This window comes from Eucalyptus grandis, chromosome 9 (genome assembly GCF_016545825.1).
Source record: "Eucalyptus grandis isolate ANBG69807.140 chromosome 9, ASM1654582v1, whole genome shotgun sequence".
Taxonomy (NCBI): Eukaryota; Viridiplantae; Streptophyta; class Magnoliopsida; order Myrtales; family Myrtaceae; genus Eucalyptus; species Eucalyptus grandis.
In genome coordinates this window covers 16,510,500-16,522,853 of record NC_052620.1, presented here as the reverse complement: position 1 = coordinate 16,522,853, position 12,354 = coordinate 16,510,500, and the positions used below count along the sequence as shown (strand labels likewise).

At 39.2% G+C, this 12,354-nt stretch overlaps 1 protein-coding gene and 1 long non-coding RNA gene across 4 annotated transcripts; both read left to right on the top strand.

Moving 5' to 3' along the window:
• The first annotated feature begins 646 nt into the window (after positions 1–646).
• Positions 647–4,845, top strand: LOC104418418 (DUF21 domain-containing protein At2g14520). Of its 2 annotated transcripts, none has more exons than XM_010029763.3 (11): positions 647–1,019; positions 1,810–1,886; positions 1,965–2,048; positions 2,457–2,570; positions 2,667–2,753; positions 2,887–3,026; positions 3,121–3,208; positions 3,679–3,752; positions 3,961–4,085; positions 4,197–4,462; positions 4,560–4,845. In XM_010029763.3, exons 1-11 carry the CDS (start codon positions 713–715, stop codon positions 4,617–4,619), a joined length of 1,422 nt encoding a protein of 473 aa, XP_010028065.2. In that variant the 5' UTR covers positions 647–712; the 3' UTR covers positions 4,620–4,845. The 2 variants fall into 2 exon arrangements, with proteins under 2 accessions (XP_010028065.2, XP_039158080.1); XM_039302146.1 differs by having other exon boundaries at positions 890–1,019; positions 1,794–1,886.
• A 1,949-nt stretch (positions 4,846–6,794) lies between these two features.
• LOC120288299 lies at positions 6,795–8,246 on the top strand. 2 transcript variants are annotated; one of them, XR_005546635.1, is made up of 2 exons: positions 6,795–7,212; positions 7,600–8,246. It is a non-coding gene; the product is annotated as an uncharacterized LOC120288299 (long non-coding RNA). The 2 variants fall into 2 exon arrangements; XR_005546636.1 differs by having other exon boundaries at positions 6,795–7,227.
• Positions 8,247–12,354: the final 4,108 nt, after the last annotated feature.

Sequence of the window (12,354 nt, the reverse complement as noted above, 5' to 3'; positions counted from 1 at the left end):
ACTAACGAAGGGTAATTTATCACAAATGTATTAGCTTGAAGTTTTTGGCGATCATAAAACTAGTTTGAGATAAATTTGTCATAAGTATATCAATTTGAGGTTTTTCATGATATTAACCTTTTTTTTATAAGTAGACAGACAAAGTCTTATTCAACGACATTCGATTGACACTTTTCTTAATATTTGAATATTCTTAACATAAGCTTTTATAATAGTTGGAAGTGAACCCACAAATCTTACTAGAGGAGAAGGTCTTGTGTTCAAAAATTATACTTTTCAGTGTATGCATGAGGAAGAATGTTTGTCAACTTTAGAGATAATCTTGATAGACCTGATCTTGCCGCATTGTAAATCATTCACCAAGCATACCATGCCTTTATTTATTTATTTTTTAAAATTCTAATCTTGTACTTCTTTCAGTGTGGGAAAACGGAAAAAAGGAATCCATCTTTTGCCATTTGTAATTCGACTCCTCGTCAGCTTTTATTCTTCTTTTCCACCGAACGCGACCGACACCGTCCCGAAGGTCACCGCGTGGTATGGGCTGTGCCCGCACCTTCGAGCACACGCCAGCTCTGCGAAACGCCAAAAGGGTCACTTCGAGTAATTTCAGTTCCAAGTCTCTTTCGTAAAGTTGGCGCAGAATCAGATTTCGATGTGCCTTTGTCCACTGAATAAAGTTTCTGCCTCTTTCCACTGAATAAAGTTACACATGACGACCGTCTTTAGCGTTTACATTTCTCAATTCGTTGGTGGTGTTGTAGCTCTCGGAACATCTCGGTCAGGCCCTGACAGAGGGAAGGAAACGGCGAAGGAGAAGAAGAAGAAGAGTGAAAAGGGAATGGCCATAGAGTACAGATGCTGCGAAACAGGGTTCTTCATCCACATAGGGATCATCACTTTCCTAGTGGTCTTCGCGGGTCTCATGTCCGGGCTGACGCTGGGTCTCATGTCAATGAGCCTCGTCGATCTCGAAGTCCTTGTTAAGTCTGGCACACCAACCGATCGTAAATACGCCGGTACTCAGTTCTCCGAATTGATTTAGCTGTGTTTTACTAGTATCTCACCCCAAGGTTGTAGAATGCACCGGTTCATGTGAGCCCAATATGAAGTTGAATGGATCGAACATCAAATGCGCTGGTTCATGTTAGGCATGTTTTTAGCTAATTCTAAGCGAAACATGCCTATCAATTTTCACCATCATGTGAAGAAAAATTTATTGGTATCACTTCTTTGAGGGCTGGACCTCCTTTTTATTATGACTTCGACCTGGTGACTATAGTTCGTTAATATAGAAAAAAAGTCGAAATTGAAGTGTTAAAAAGCCTCTCACAGGTGGCGACATCGACATGAAAAACAAATTGTCCCAGCAAAGTGTCCAAATTCTGGACCCTTTTGAGCTGAGTCCTAGATTTTTGTTTTGGCAAGTCCAACATACGGATCTGTGTCCATATCCAATCCCTAAAACCGAGTCTAGGTAACATAGGAAAAATGAAGGTACTGTGATCGGCTCTGTCTGATCTCTGTCTGATAAAATAATGTTTCACAACTATTCTTAGTGTTGCTAAACCTTTGTGGAGATGCTATGCGAAGATACAACCTGTTGCCTCTGCATGTCGTTTGTATGGACACAATTCACTTTCCCTTAGAAAATTATACCCTGGAAAGTGGAGAGTTGTGCAAAGGACCGGTAGTCTGACTATTAATATCCAGAAAGACGGATTATCTGTAGCCAGACTTGCAGCTTTTGAGATATCCATCATCTAGCTGTTACCCTATTGACCAAAGATCAGTTCTTTTTCGTTATAGAAAAGATATTGCCGGTTGTTAGAAGACAACATTTGCTGCTGTGCACCCTACTAATTTGCAACGCTGCTGCTATGGAGGTAAACGAGGTGATTTTTCTCCTTTGCGTTTTGATGAACAAGTGATTCATGTCTCGGTTTTGTTTGTTGCGCTTGCAGGCACTGCCTATCTTTCTTGATAGTTTGGTAACAGCTTGGGGAGCTGTTCTTATTTCAGTAACGTTGATACTTCTGTTTGGTGAGGTACGTTTTCATTCCTAGTAGCTTATTTTATGTTGCATTCATCAGCATGTGCTTCATCTAGGAATACGATATTTACTATGTGTTCTAGTGAAACTTTTGGTGCGGTGCAACTCGATAGGGAATTACTGGAGTTTATTTGTCAAAAATTACATATAATGTACTTATCTTTTGTCACATACAGAAAATTCATAATCTGTACCAATGATGTTGGGTTTCCTTTAGCTACAGATTCCAGTATAGTAAATTAATGTCATTCCAAATGTTCAACTTCAGTAGTGAAGGATAGTGGAGTAGACACTCTTGGTTAGCTTCAATCACTTACTGTTGCATTGGGCAACAGGGATTGGGCTTCATTTAATCTTGGTCTGCGTATGTTCACATTCGAACGTACCCATCACTCCATTGCAGATTTTACCCCAAGCAGTGTGTTCTAGGTATGGTCTGGAAATTGGTGCAGCAGTGGCTCCAGTAGTCCGAGTTCTTGTCTTTATATGTTTTCCTGTTGCATATCCCATAAGCAAGGTGAGATTTTGTACCTTGGGAATTAGCTTAATCCACTACCACAAGCTAATATCATCATAAGATTCTGACGATAGCCTGCAAAATGTATATTGGCAGCTTTTAGATTTCGTTCTGGGAGAAGGACATGAAGCTCTGTTTCGCCGTGCTGAGTTGAAAGCACTAGTTGATTTACATGGTAATGAGGTAAGAACAGACATGCAAATTTCCCCCCTTGATAAATGATCAAATTTTATCCTGCCTGATGAATCCAATAATGGCTAGTTATGATTCTGTGATAAAATTCATGGTGGCAACTGAGTGGTCTTTGAACCATCAGGCAGGAAAAGGTGGCGAACTTACACGGGACGAGACAACTATAATCACAGGAGCACTTGAACTCACTGATAAAACTGCAAGAGATGCGATGACTCCCATATCTGAAACTTTTGCCATAGATATTAATGCCAAACTTGATAGGTAGCATGAACCTGTTTTAATTATACAATATAACAGGGCATTTGTCTCACCTATTTAGGAGAGGCATTACTTGGTGTTTGTTTCAATGGTGCAGAGATCTGCGCAAGTTGATTTTGGAGAAAGGACACAGCAGAATTCCAGTATATTATGAGCAACCAAGAAATATAATTGGTCTTATATTGGTAATTTTCCTGTTAATCTTATGAGTAATATAACGTGTTCAGCACCGCTCAGACATGTCCCTTTTCAATTGATGTGTAATTGAACACTGGATTTCTTTGTGTTTAAATCCCTTCATGTTTTCACACATCAAGCTAATTAATTGGCCCATTAGTTGGTCAGCTACTCATCCAAGCCACTGCTTCGATAGCAAAGTTGATGAACTTGCCTATTGGACTGAGAGAGCGTTTTTTGTTCTTGATGTTTTCCTTCCTCTCGTTGCATTGTCTATCTTAAAGAATAGCCCAATTTTTCTTCTGCTAACTTACTGGCATTTTGTATGAGTTCTGCTTCAGTTTACTTGCACTTTATTAGGAGGAACTCATAAAAGAAAAGAGTATAGATCAGTCAAATGTTACTTAGGCTTCTGTAAACTATTCCCTCTTTTACTTGCTTTCCATTTCCATCTATAAATTCCCTATTCAACTTGCAGGTGAAGAATATACTAGCTATTCATCCAGGAGATGATGTGTTAGTGAAAAATGTCACCATCCGAAAGATCCCAAGGTATTGGTCCAGTTCTGTGGCTATAGATCTCAGTTGTGTTTTTCATGGATATGTATTTGCATGGTTCTGTGAGGACAGTATGGACAGAGTAGGTATTGTACTTTGAAATTAAGATCACCAATGGATTCATCTGATAAGCATGCTAGATTTTGGTGCACTACAAGAAGCTTTTAGCTTACTTACGTGCATGAATGGCCTCTCTTCTCAGGGTTCCCGGGTCAATGCCTCTCTATGATATACTGAACGAGTTTCAGAAAGGACATAGTCATATGGCAGTTGTTGTGAGAGAGTGCAATGATAAGGAGCATTCGGCAGCGGATCAACAAAATGAGGGTAAGAGCTAACTTAATTTGACAACCTCAATATTCAAGTTAATGACAACAGGTAGGAAGGCTTCCTTTCTGGACTTCCGCTTGACTACGTTTAAATGAATCACCTGTACAGCGAGAGAGGTGAAGGTGGACATTTTCGGCGAGCAAGATCACCATGGGAAGTGCCTAAAGGAAAAGAGACCGATCAAGAAGCTGAAGGTTTTGAAAGGAGGAGATGCTAAAGAACTACACAAAGCTGCCAGCAAGAGCAGAAAATGGGCCAAGGACTTCCACTCTGAAGTCCTCCATTTCAGCGAGGATTCACTCCTGAAGCTCGCCGAAGAAGGAGAAGCTATCGGCATTATAACATTGGAAGATGTAATCGAGGAGATATTACAGGTAAGCCACCCACCCTCATTTCTCTACTTTCCGGGATTACTGCTTTTCCAACCGTATTAGAATGTTTTGATGCGATCCGCTGACTTCATTTCTGCAGGAGGAGATTTATGATGAGACAGATTACGTCACGAGAAATCACGATCCTATTGCTTCGTAGTGGTACTGTTGCGGAGCAGACACACACAGATGAATGTTGGTAGAAGCTGCATTGATCTACAAAAGAAGGGTATATAAATTGTTCAATTAAAGTCTATGGATTTGATAGGAGATTTATATTTATAAGAATGCTTATTCATAGATACTCTGAAAATATCAGAGTTATCCATGTTTATTCAATTAAGCATAGATAATTTTTAACACAGTTTGTGAAAAGTTAAATTTCCCAGTGCTAAGAATGGCTTACCTTTAATTAGATCATAGAGCTTATGACCTAGGTTGCACGGACACTCTCCGAGACTCTTCGTGTCGTGTCCAACACTTCGACATGCTCCAACACGTTTCGACACGCTTCGACATGCGGTCAACTGCCTTCGACACACTTCGACACGCGAGTCGGAAATTCCAACATGTGACTTCGACACGCACAGGGTTATTTTTACAAATTTCCAAAACTTTTGGGGTCTAAATATAAATATATGAAAAAAAAAAGAAGCTAAAACAAATTTCCAATACTTGTTTGAAGATGTTGGGGTGCTTGAAGTTGCAAATTTTTCACTTGATGAGCTGGAGATGAGTCTTTTTTTTTTTTTTTTTAAGAAGTGGATAATGTGGATGAATGACTTTTTGTTTTATTTGATGATAGAACGTTGATCGTTTTTTTTTTCCTTATTGTTAAATTTTAAATTTAATGATGGAACGTGGATTACTTGTTTTTTCCTCCAAGTTTTATGGATTATTATAATGAAATGTAATTGATTTTGTCAAATTAAAATAATGAATGATATTAACAAATGTAGGATTAATGTTTTTAGTATAGATTAATTCTAGGCTCTTTTCATTATTATTTAGTTATTTATGCATTTATATATTAAAATATTTATTTAATATATAACGTGTCGGAACATGTCGAAATTCTCTATTTTTTATAAATGACGTTTCGGCGTGTCGTGTTGTATTGTGTCGTGTCGCGTATCATGTGTCCGTGTCGGTGCAACCTAGCTTATGACTCGGTTTAGTGCACAAAAGCTAATTGAAAATACTGTAACTCCACACGCTATCGTGGTATGTAAACTTTCGGGACTATTGTCCAAAAAGTCTTAAATTTATAATACAACTACCAATTATGTCATAAACCTTTTGATTATGCCAATTTAGTTATAAATATTTCAATTATGTTAATCTAGTCATAAACTTATTTTTTAGATAATTAGCTGGAAGGACCATATTGATAAATCGAAATAAATTGGCAAATCGTTAAGAAATTTAGAACTAAATTAGAATAATTGAAAGATTTATAACTAAATTGGTAAATTATAAAAAAATTTATGACTAAATTGACATAATTAAAAGGTTTAAGATTGAATTTGTGTACAATATCGGATGAGCATTGCCATTCAAGTTTCATTTCCCGGGATTACTTTGTCAATTGTTATGACGACTAGTCGTAGAAAAATCAAGGGCTAATGAACTATTCTATTATTCAAAATCTGATTTGAACTCTTTCGTACAAAATTGTCCGTTTGTTTCAAAGTAGGTTTAATGCAGTTCTCCCGTTACCTAGACCGCCTTTTTTTTTTTTTTTCCTTTGCTAATTTGACCTGCCATCTCATCGAAAATCATATTTCAAAAACAGGTTCACATAAATACTTTGGTTTCTTCTTTTCCTTTCCTTCTTGTATCGCCTTGGTGTCCATTGCTACACACCTAGCTTGAGTCTGACCCCGCTTCCTTACCAACCACCATTTGCGCCTCTAAAACACCGACATCGATGGGGGTTGCGACCTCCAACCCTCTCTTTGATTTCCACGACTCTCTCTCTCTCTCTCGCTTTTGCACAGTGTGTGTGTTGACCACCAATGGAGGTCGCAATGTCGACGCGGAGGTTGTGACCCCTTATTTGAGGTCGCAAACCCTTATTCAACGGGGTGTTTGGTTCAGCTTTTCCTGGGGCTTTGAGCCCCAAAGCAGGGAAAAATATAAGGGTGTTTGGTTCGGCGATTTGAAGCGCTTTCTTGAAATCTTTGCCTTTGGAATGCTTGAAAGCCCAAAGCAGGTGGGGACTGCTTTGGGCATTTCAGCATTTTCGGCATGCTGAGGTAGGGAATTAATGAGTTTTTCCCGATTGCCTATTTTACCCTTAAAATTTTATTGGAAGTCCACTTTTACCCATTCTAAACAAAACCCCAGCTCTTTCCACGTTTTCCTCTCTTTCTCCATCGACCGGCTCTCTTCTCGTCTCTCTCTGCAGCGTTCTCCATCGACGCGGCTCTCTCTGCAGCGTTCCTCTCCCTGCAACTCGCACCACTCCATCCCGATTTGAATCCGAGCACCACTCCATCAAGGCCGAAGTTCGTTGCACGAGCGAGCGAGATCCGAGATCCGAGCAATCCGAGCACCACTCGGAGGTCCTCCTCTCGCGGATCGGCGACGGCTCCGCTTCCTGCGACGGCGACGGCTCCGCTTCCTGTGACGGCGACGGCGACGGCTTCGGCTCTCCGCCCAAGGTCCAAAGGAGGCTTCGCGCGTGAATTAGGCATAACGGGGTGCTTCATCTGGGTTCGGAGCTCTCTCCTATCCTGCCATGGACTCCGGTAACGGCACATTGGGTTCGCTCCTTTCTTGTCTTTCGTTCTTGCTCGTTCGTTTCCGTTCTTGATGCAATTATGGGTTACGTCCGGCTGAATCGAGTGCTCTGTCTTCTCTGATTTGGGTTCCCATTCGCTTTAAGTTTTGTGGTCGCGTGCTGAAAAAGGAGGGGCTTTATTCTCGTAGCCGAATTTGGTGGGAGTCTGTAATTGAAGTTTCTATCTTTTTTGGTTTAATTCCGTTGTGGGTGGACTCTGCATTCTGGGTTTTTTTCTTTACGAGCTTAGCTGCTTTTTCCGTCTATTGGGTCCCGTCGTTTGTGTATCTTTAAGGGCAATCGTCGGTTGGTGTCTCTTAACTCGTTATCTGCTTGAATGATCCGTGTTTTGTAGTGATAATTGAACAGGGATTCTCATGTTGGGTGTTGCCCTTAGAGTGATTAGTCTTGAGGCAGCTGGTGCAAAGTCAGGCCACGATGTAAAATCGACCCCAACCATCCGTCCTCGTTGTTTGTTTGCATTAGTTTGTGACATTCATTCCCTGTTTCCGCAACAAATGGTCCACCTCCTAAGCCGTGGGAAAGAGCCGGGGGTTCATCAGGTCCTGCGCCATTTAAGCCGCCATCATCTGGAAGCACTAGTGATATAGTGGAAGCTTCCGGAACAGCAAGACCCGGTGAAATTGTTTCGACTACTGATAGAACTATTCCTGTCAATGCAAATTCTATTGCCAGGCCGGTTCCCACCAGGCCATGCGCGCATCAATCCTATGGCAATATAACATAAGATGGTTCTCAGTTAATATTTTGATAATCATTGCAGGATATAGTTCATTGGTGAGGGTTTGGGTGGTTAGAAGACTCAGAACAGCCGAATCGACTCGAGGGGGAATTCGAGCCTATTTTTCTGGGATTTTTTTCCCCTTCTTTTTCTTTATTTTCTTTTTGTTTTATTTTATTCCCCCCTTGCTTCTTCCCTAATCATAACTATGGATTTGCTTCTTCTTTTTAATAATTCAAGTCTTTCTCGTTTTTAATTAATTTATTTATTTATATACTGCCAAAATTTAGAAGTCTCATGTCACGGCTAATAATCTTGGCCTGCCGATTACCCATGGTAAAATTTGGAGCAATCGATGTTATGCTTCCTTTGCTCTTCTTTGTAAGCAAGAAATAGAGCTCACAGTTATGAGTGTCGATTCATGTCAGTGTCGTACGTACATGATTAATTGATCGTGTCAACTTACTCGACATAAACACGATTTGAAAATTATTGAACCGACACGACACGATACAACACATGTATATGATGCCAAATCAACAATGTTAACACGAAACTAACTAATGAACACGGAGCTGACATAACATATCACTTAATTTTTTATACTATCTACCAATTGCAATAATTGCCAACAAAATATCTTAAAATATATGTGAATATTCAACGAAACATCACTTATGGAACAAAATCTTTCCATTTTTATATGCGATGCTTACTAAAAAAATAACATCCACAATCGTCGCTTTATTATTCACCGATAAGTTCACTTTTTTTGGCTATATCATTTTTATTTTTTGACAATCAATAGCCCAACTTTTTATTAATATATTAGAATGATCATTAATTAACGAAAATGATTAATATTTTAATAATTACAAAAATTATTCAAAGTTGAAAACAAACTTAAAAAAATCCTTAGCCAAAAGTTGAGCTTTGCATCTAATCTATAATCAAATTCTTTTAATATAATTTTTAAATGAATTTATTAATATGTATCTTTTATATTATTCTCAACATGAAAATGTAAATGTTATATAGTCATTGTTTCTTTTTTACAATTTTAAAAATACTAAAACTAAAAAACTTAATTTAGTCTCACCAAAGGGCTTTTCAAATACATGTTTACCAAAACAAATCTTGCATTTCCCTAAAGGGCTTTTCGATTCTGGTTTTACCAAACGGTCTAAAGATTTCTGAAAACCCATTTACCTCAAAGGTATTTGCATTCTCTTAAGGGCATTTCCCCAAAGCTGAACCAAACGGGCCCTAAGGCTCTGTTTGGTTGGGCATTTGGAAAGCCTTTTGGGGCTCTAAAGTCCCTTAGCCAAATGCAAAGGTGTTTGGTTTGTATTTTTGGATGACTTTAGTGAGATGCAATTGCATCTACAAGTGGCTCTAAGGGCATTTAGCCCAATGTAGCTCCAGAGGTATTATGGGAAGTTGCATTTTCATAATGCAGATCCCGATACTGTTCATCTTCTCCAAAACTACCGCAACCACCAGAAGAAGCTGACCGGAGGTCGGCGGTCATCGGCCAAGGGGTCGCGCGCATTGGCGAGGCGCCGGCAACCGCTGCCTGAGGGTCGCTCGACCCCTGTGACCGTCGCCGGACCTCAGGCGACACCTGGGTCGCCCGACCCAGGCGACCGTCGCCGGGGTTGCGCCGCCAAATCTAGCCATCCAGTCGCTAGATCCGGCGGTCTGGTGGCCGGATTTCAAAAAAAAAAGTACAAATATATATATTTTAAATTTAATAAAAGTCATTTACGGATGCAAATTTTACCAAACGATATTTGCATTTTGAAAACTCAATTTACCCAAATGTATTTGTATTTTGGCGAATGCATTCCCAAAAGCCAAACCAAACGGGCCCTAAGTCTTTTGCAGCATTTTGAAGAAGTTCGTTTCAAGAAGCAATAAATAACTTCTTTCACATCTATTTCCTTTTTCATAAATTATATGGTTCTAGAGGAGTTGCCTTCGGCCGAAGAATCTCCTCACTATCATTTTGCGACTCACATTTTGCTAATGTCCGTCCCGACGCAGCAATTCATTGCGGCCGCGTTTTAGAAAAGTAACTGTCCCAAAATGCCCGCGACTGGAAATTTCCACAGGTGCTATTCAATCTCTGAAAAAAATGTTGGGATCATGATTTTCAGGGAATCGGGCTAAACATACGATCGCGGTGAAAAGTAACTATATTTTCTCCATTAAAAATTTGATTGCCGTGATTCTTAAAGTGTCAAAAGGCTTATGACTTGATTTCTAAGGTGAAATTAATAGATAAAGACAAATCATAAAATTCTTGACACCTCATGATGGGATGGTCGTGGTTTAAAGATCCGACGTCTTAAGATCCCATTACTCAATTTCAAGAAATCAGATATTGTTGGAAATCTCTTAAAGTAATATTTTCGGCAAAAAACTAGTCCAAATGCCAAAACTTGGCACAGGATGGTACTTAAGTAATAAAATTTAGAAAAGTGACACTTAAATGACATTTTAAAAAAATGAGATATTTGAGTCCAAGTCCGATGAATCTTGTGGAAAATCTTACGTGATAATTTTTTATTAATATTGCTCACATATGTAGCTTGCTGGAGAGCTGACTCAACAAAGAGAAACCAAAATGACGTTATTTTGGTGTAAATTTGAATTTTAATATAAATTTAAAATCAAATTAAAAAAACAGTTGCAGCCCTTTTCGCCACCTCCTCGTCATCATCTGGAAGGGCTGGTGATGGTGGGAGAAGGGCGGCTGAGGTCGTTGGGCCCTGTCCTGGGGCCGATGACCCTGATCGATCGACAGCAAGGCCTGAGAGCCCTTGCCTAGTTTCGGGGCGTGGATTGTGGCCCTCCCCCGGATTTGGCAATGGTCGCCAGCCCTTACTTGGCCAGATGAGTCGTCACCCAACAGGGCCCGATAACCTCGGCCAACTCTTCTTCCACTTTGTTGTCGCCCTTCTTAGCGACGGTGGGGGGCAGCAGTGAGGGCTAAGCCCTCGCCTTCTACTTCGTCCTTCTCTTTTTTAATAATAAATATAAATATTTGAATTTTAATATAAATATCTATTAACCTAAATTTATTTATTTATTTATTTTAAAAGATAGAGATTGCAAGTAGCAAGGAGGCACGTCAGCAGCAAAATGACGTTATTTTTGCACTTATATAGCTACAATAGCGTGCAAAACAATGTCGTTTTGTACTTGCTTCATTGGAAAATCACCTTATAAGCATTTTGGTTAGATTTTCTCCCCATTGACACTTAACTAATTCATTTTGCTTTGATTTTGGCAGTTAAGTGTCACTTTCCTAACTTTTTGCACTTAAGTATCTCCATTGCCAAGTTTTACTACTCTAGGGGTTTGGATTTCTAATATTTTCAGTCAATCTTAGTCAAGTTTGAGGTCAAATATTAAATGCCTGCATGGTTTTTCCTTCGTATTTGTGAGAGGAATTTTATTTGTAGTGGGAGTTGACTCTGTAAAGGCTAATGCGTTAGTATATAGAATTCTCTCTTCACCCTCCATAGGCTCTCTTTTCAAAGTATTGTCAAACTTGACATGGATTGACTCTTCAAAAAATTGTGTTTTATTAAAGACACAATAGGCTTTTGCTAGATCGTGAATAACCCAAAAATATTGCCTCTTTTGATCTAGGATCAAATTTACCAATAATTCCATTAGTGTTCTTAAACATAAAGCATTTGCATCCAAAAGTACAGAAATCTACCATAAAACTCATAGAGAGTTTTCTCAACGATTCGTCTAAGGTGCAAGTTGGAAATCTACCAAATATTTGAAAAGATAACTCAGCTGAAAGAACAAATTGTAACACTTGAGAAGCGTGAAGAAAGGTTTGTGTTACATGATACGTTTGTTCTCAATATTCCACATTCATTGTCTCATGGATGATACAATATGGAATAGGTACAAGACTATTTTTGCAGACCTAATTTCAGTGTTTCAACAGGCATGTTGTGAGGCTTTTGGTTACAAGATACCTTCTTTGTACTTGTACCCATATTTTTCCTCTGATATGGCAGTTGACTTCTTGGTAAATTACAGATATCTGTAGAAGCTTTCATAGTTTAGGAAGCTGATTAGGGGTGGCCAACCATAAACAAGTTGTACTATGCTTAATTAGTCCATGCGAACATTTTTACATTGTTTCATGTGGGGATTTGCAGGTTGGGGAGGCATATGCAAGTATTTTCTTCCCATGAAAAGTTATGCGTTAATTAGAAGAAGAGTTTCATCTCTTTGTTAAAAGATGAACTGTAATTGGTATCAGGTTTAGAATTTTCTACCTCCAGAATTGAAGATATCGTCATATTTGGGACTTGGTCATGTTCTGTACTTGGTTGT

Bases quoted from the DNA above. Each gene is read 5' to 3' on its own strand.
- LOC104418418 (XM_010029763.3), top strand. From the start codon at position 713: ATGACGACCGTCTTTAGCGTTTACATTTCTCAATTCGTTGGTGGTGTT. The intron at 1,020-1,809 runs GTACTCAGTTCT...TTTTCGTTATAG, and splicing joins AACCGATCGTAAATACGCCG to AAAAGATATTGCCGGTTGTT. The intron at 4,463-4,559 runs GTAAGCCACCCA...TCATTTCTGCAG, and splicing joins TAATCGAGGAGATATTACAG to GAGGAGATTTATGATGAGAC.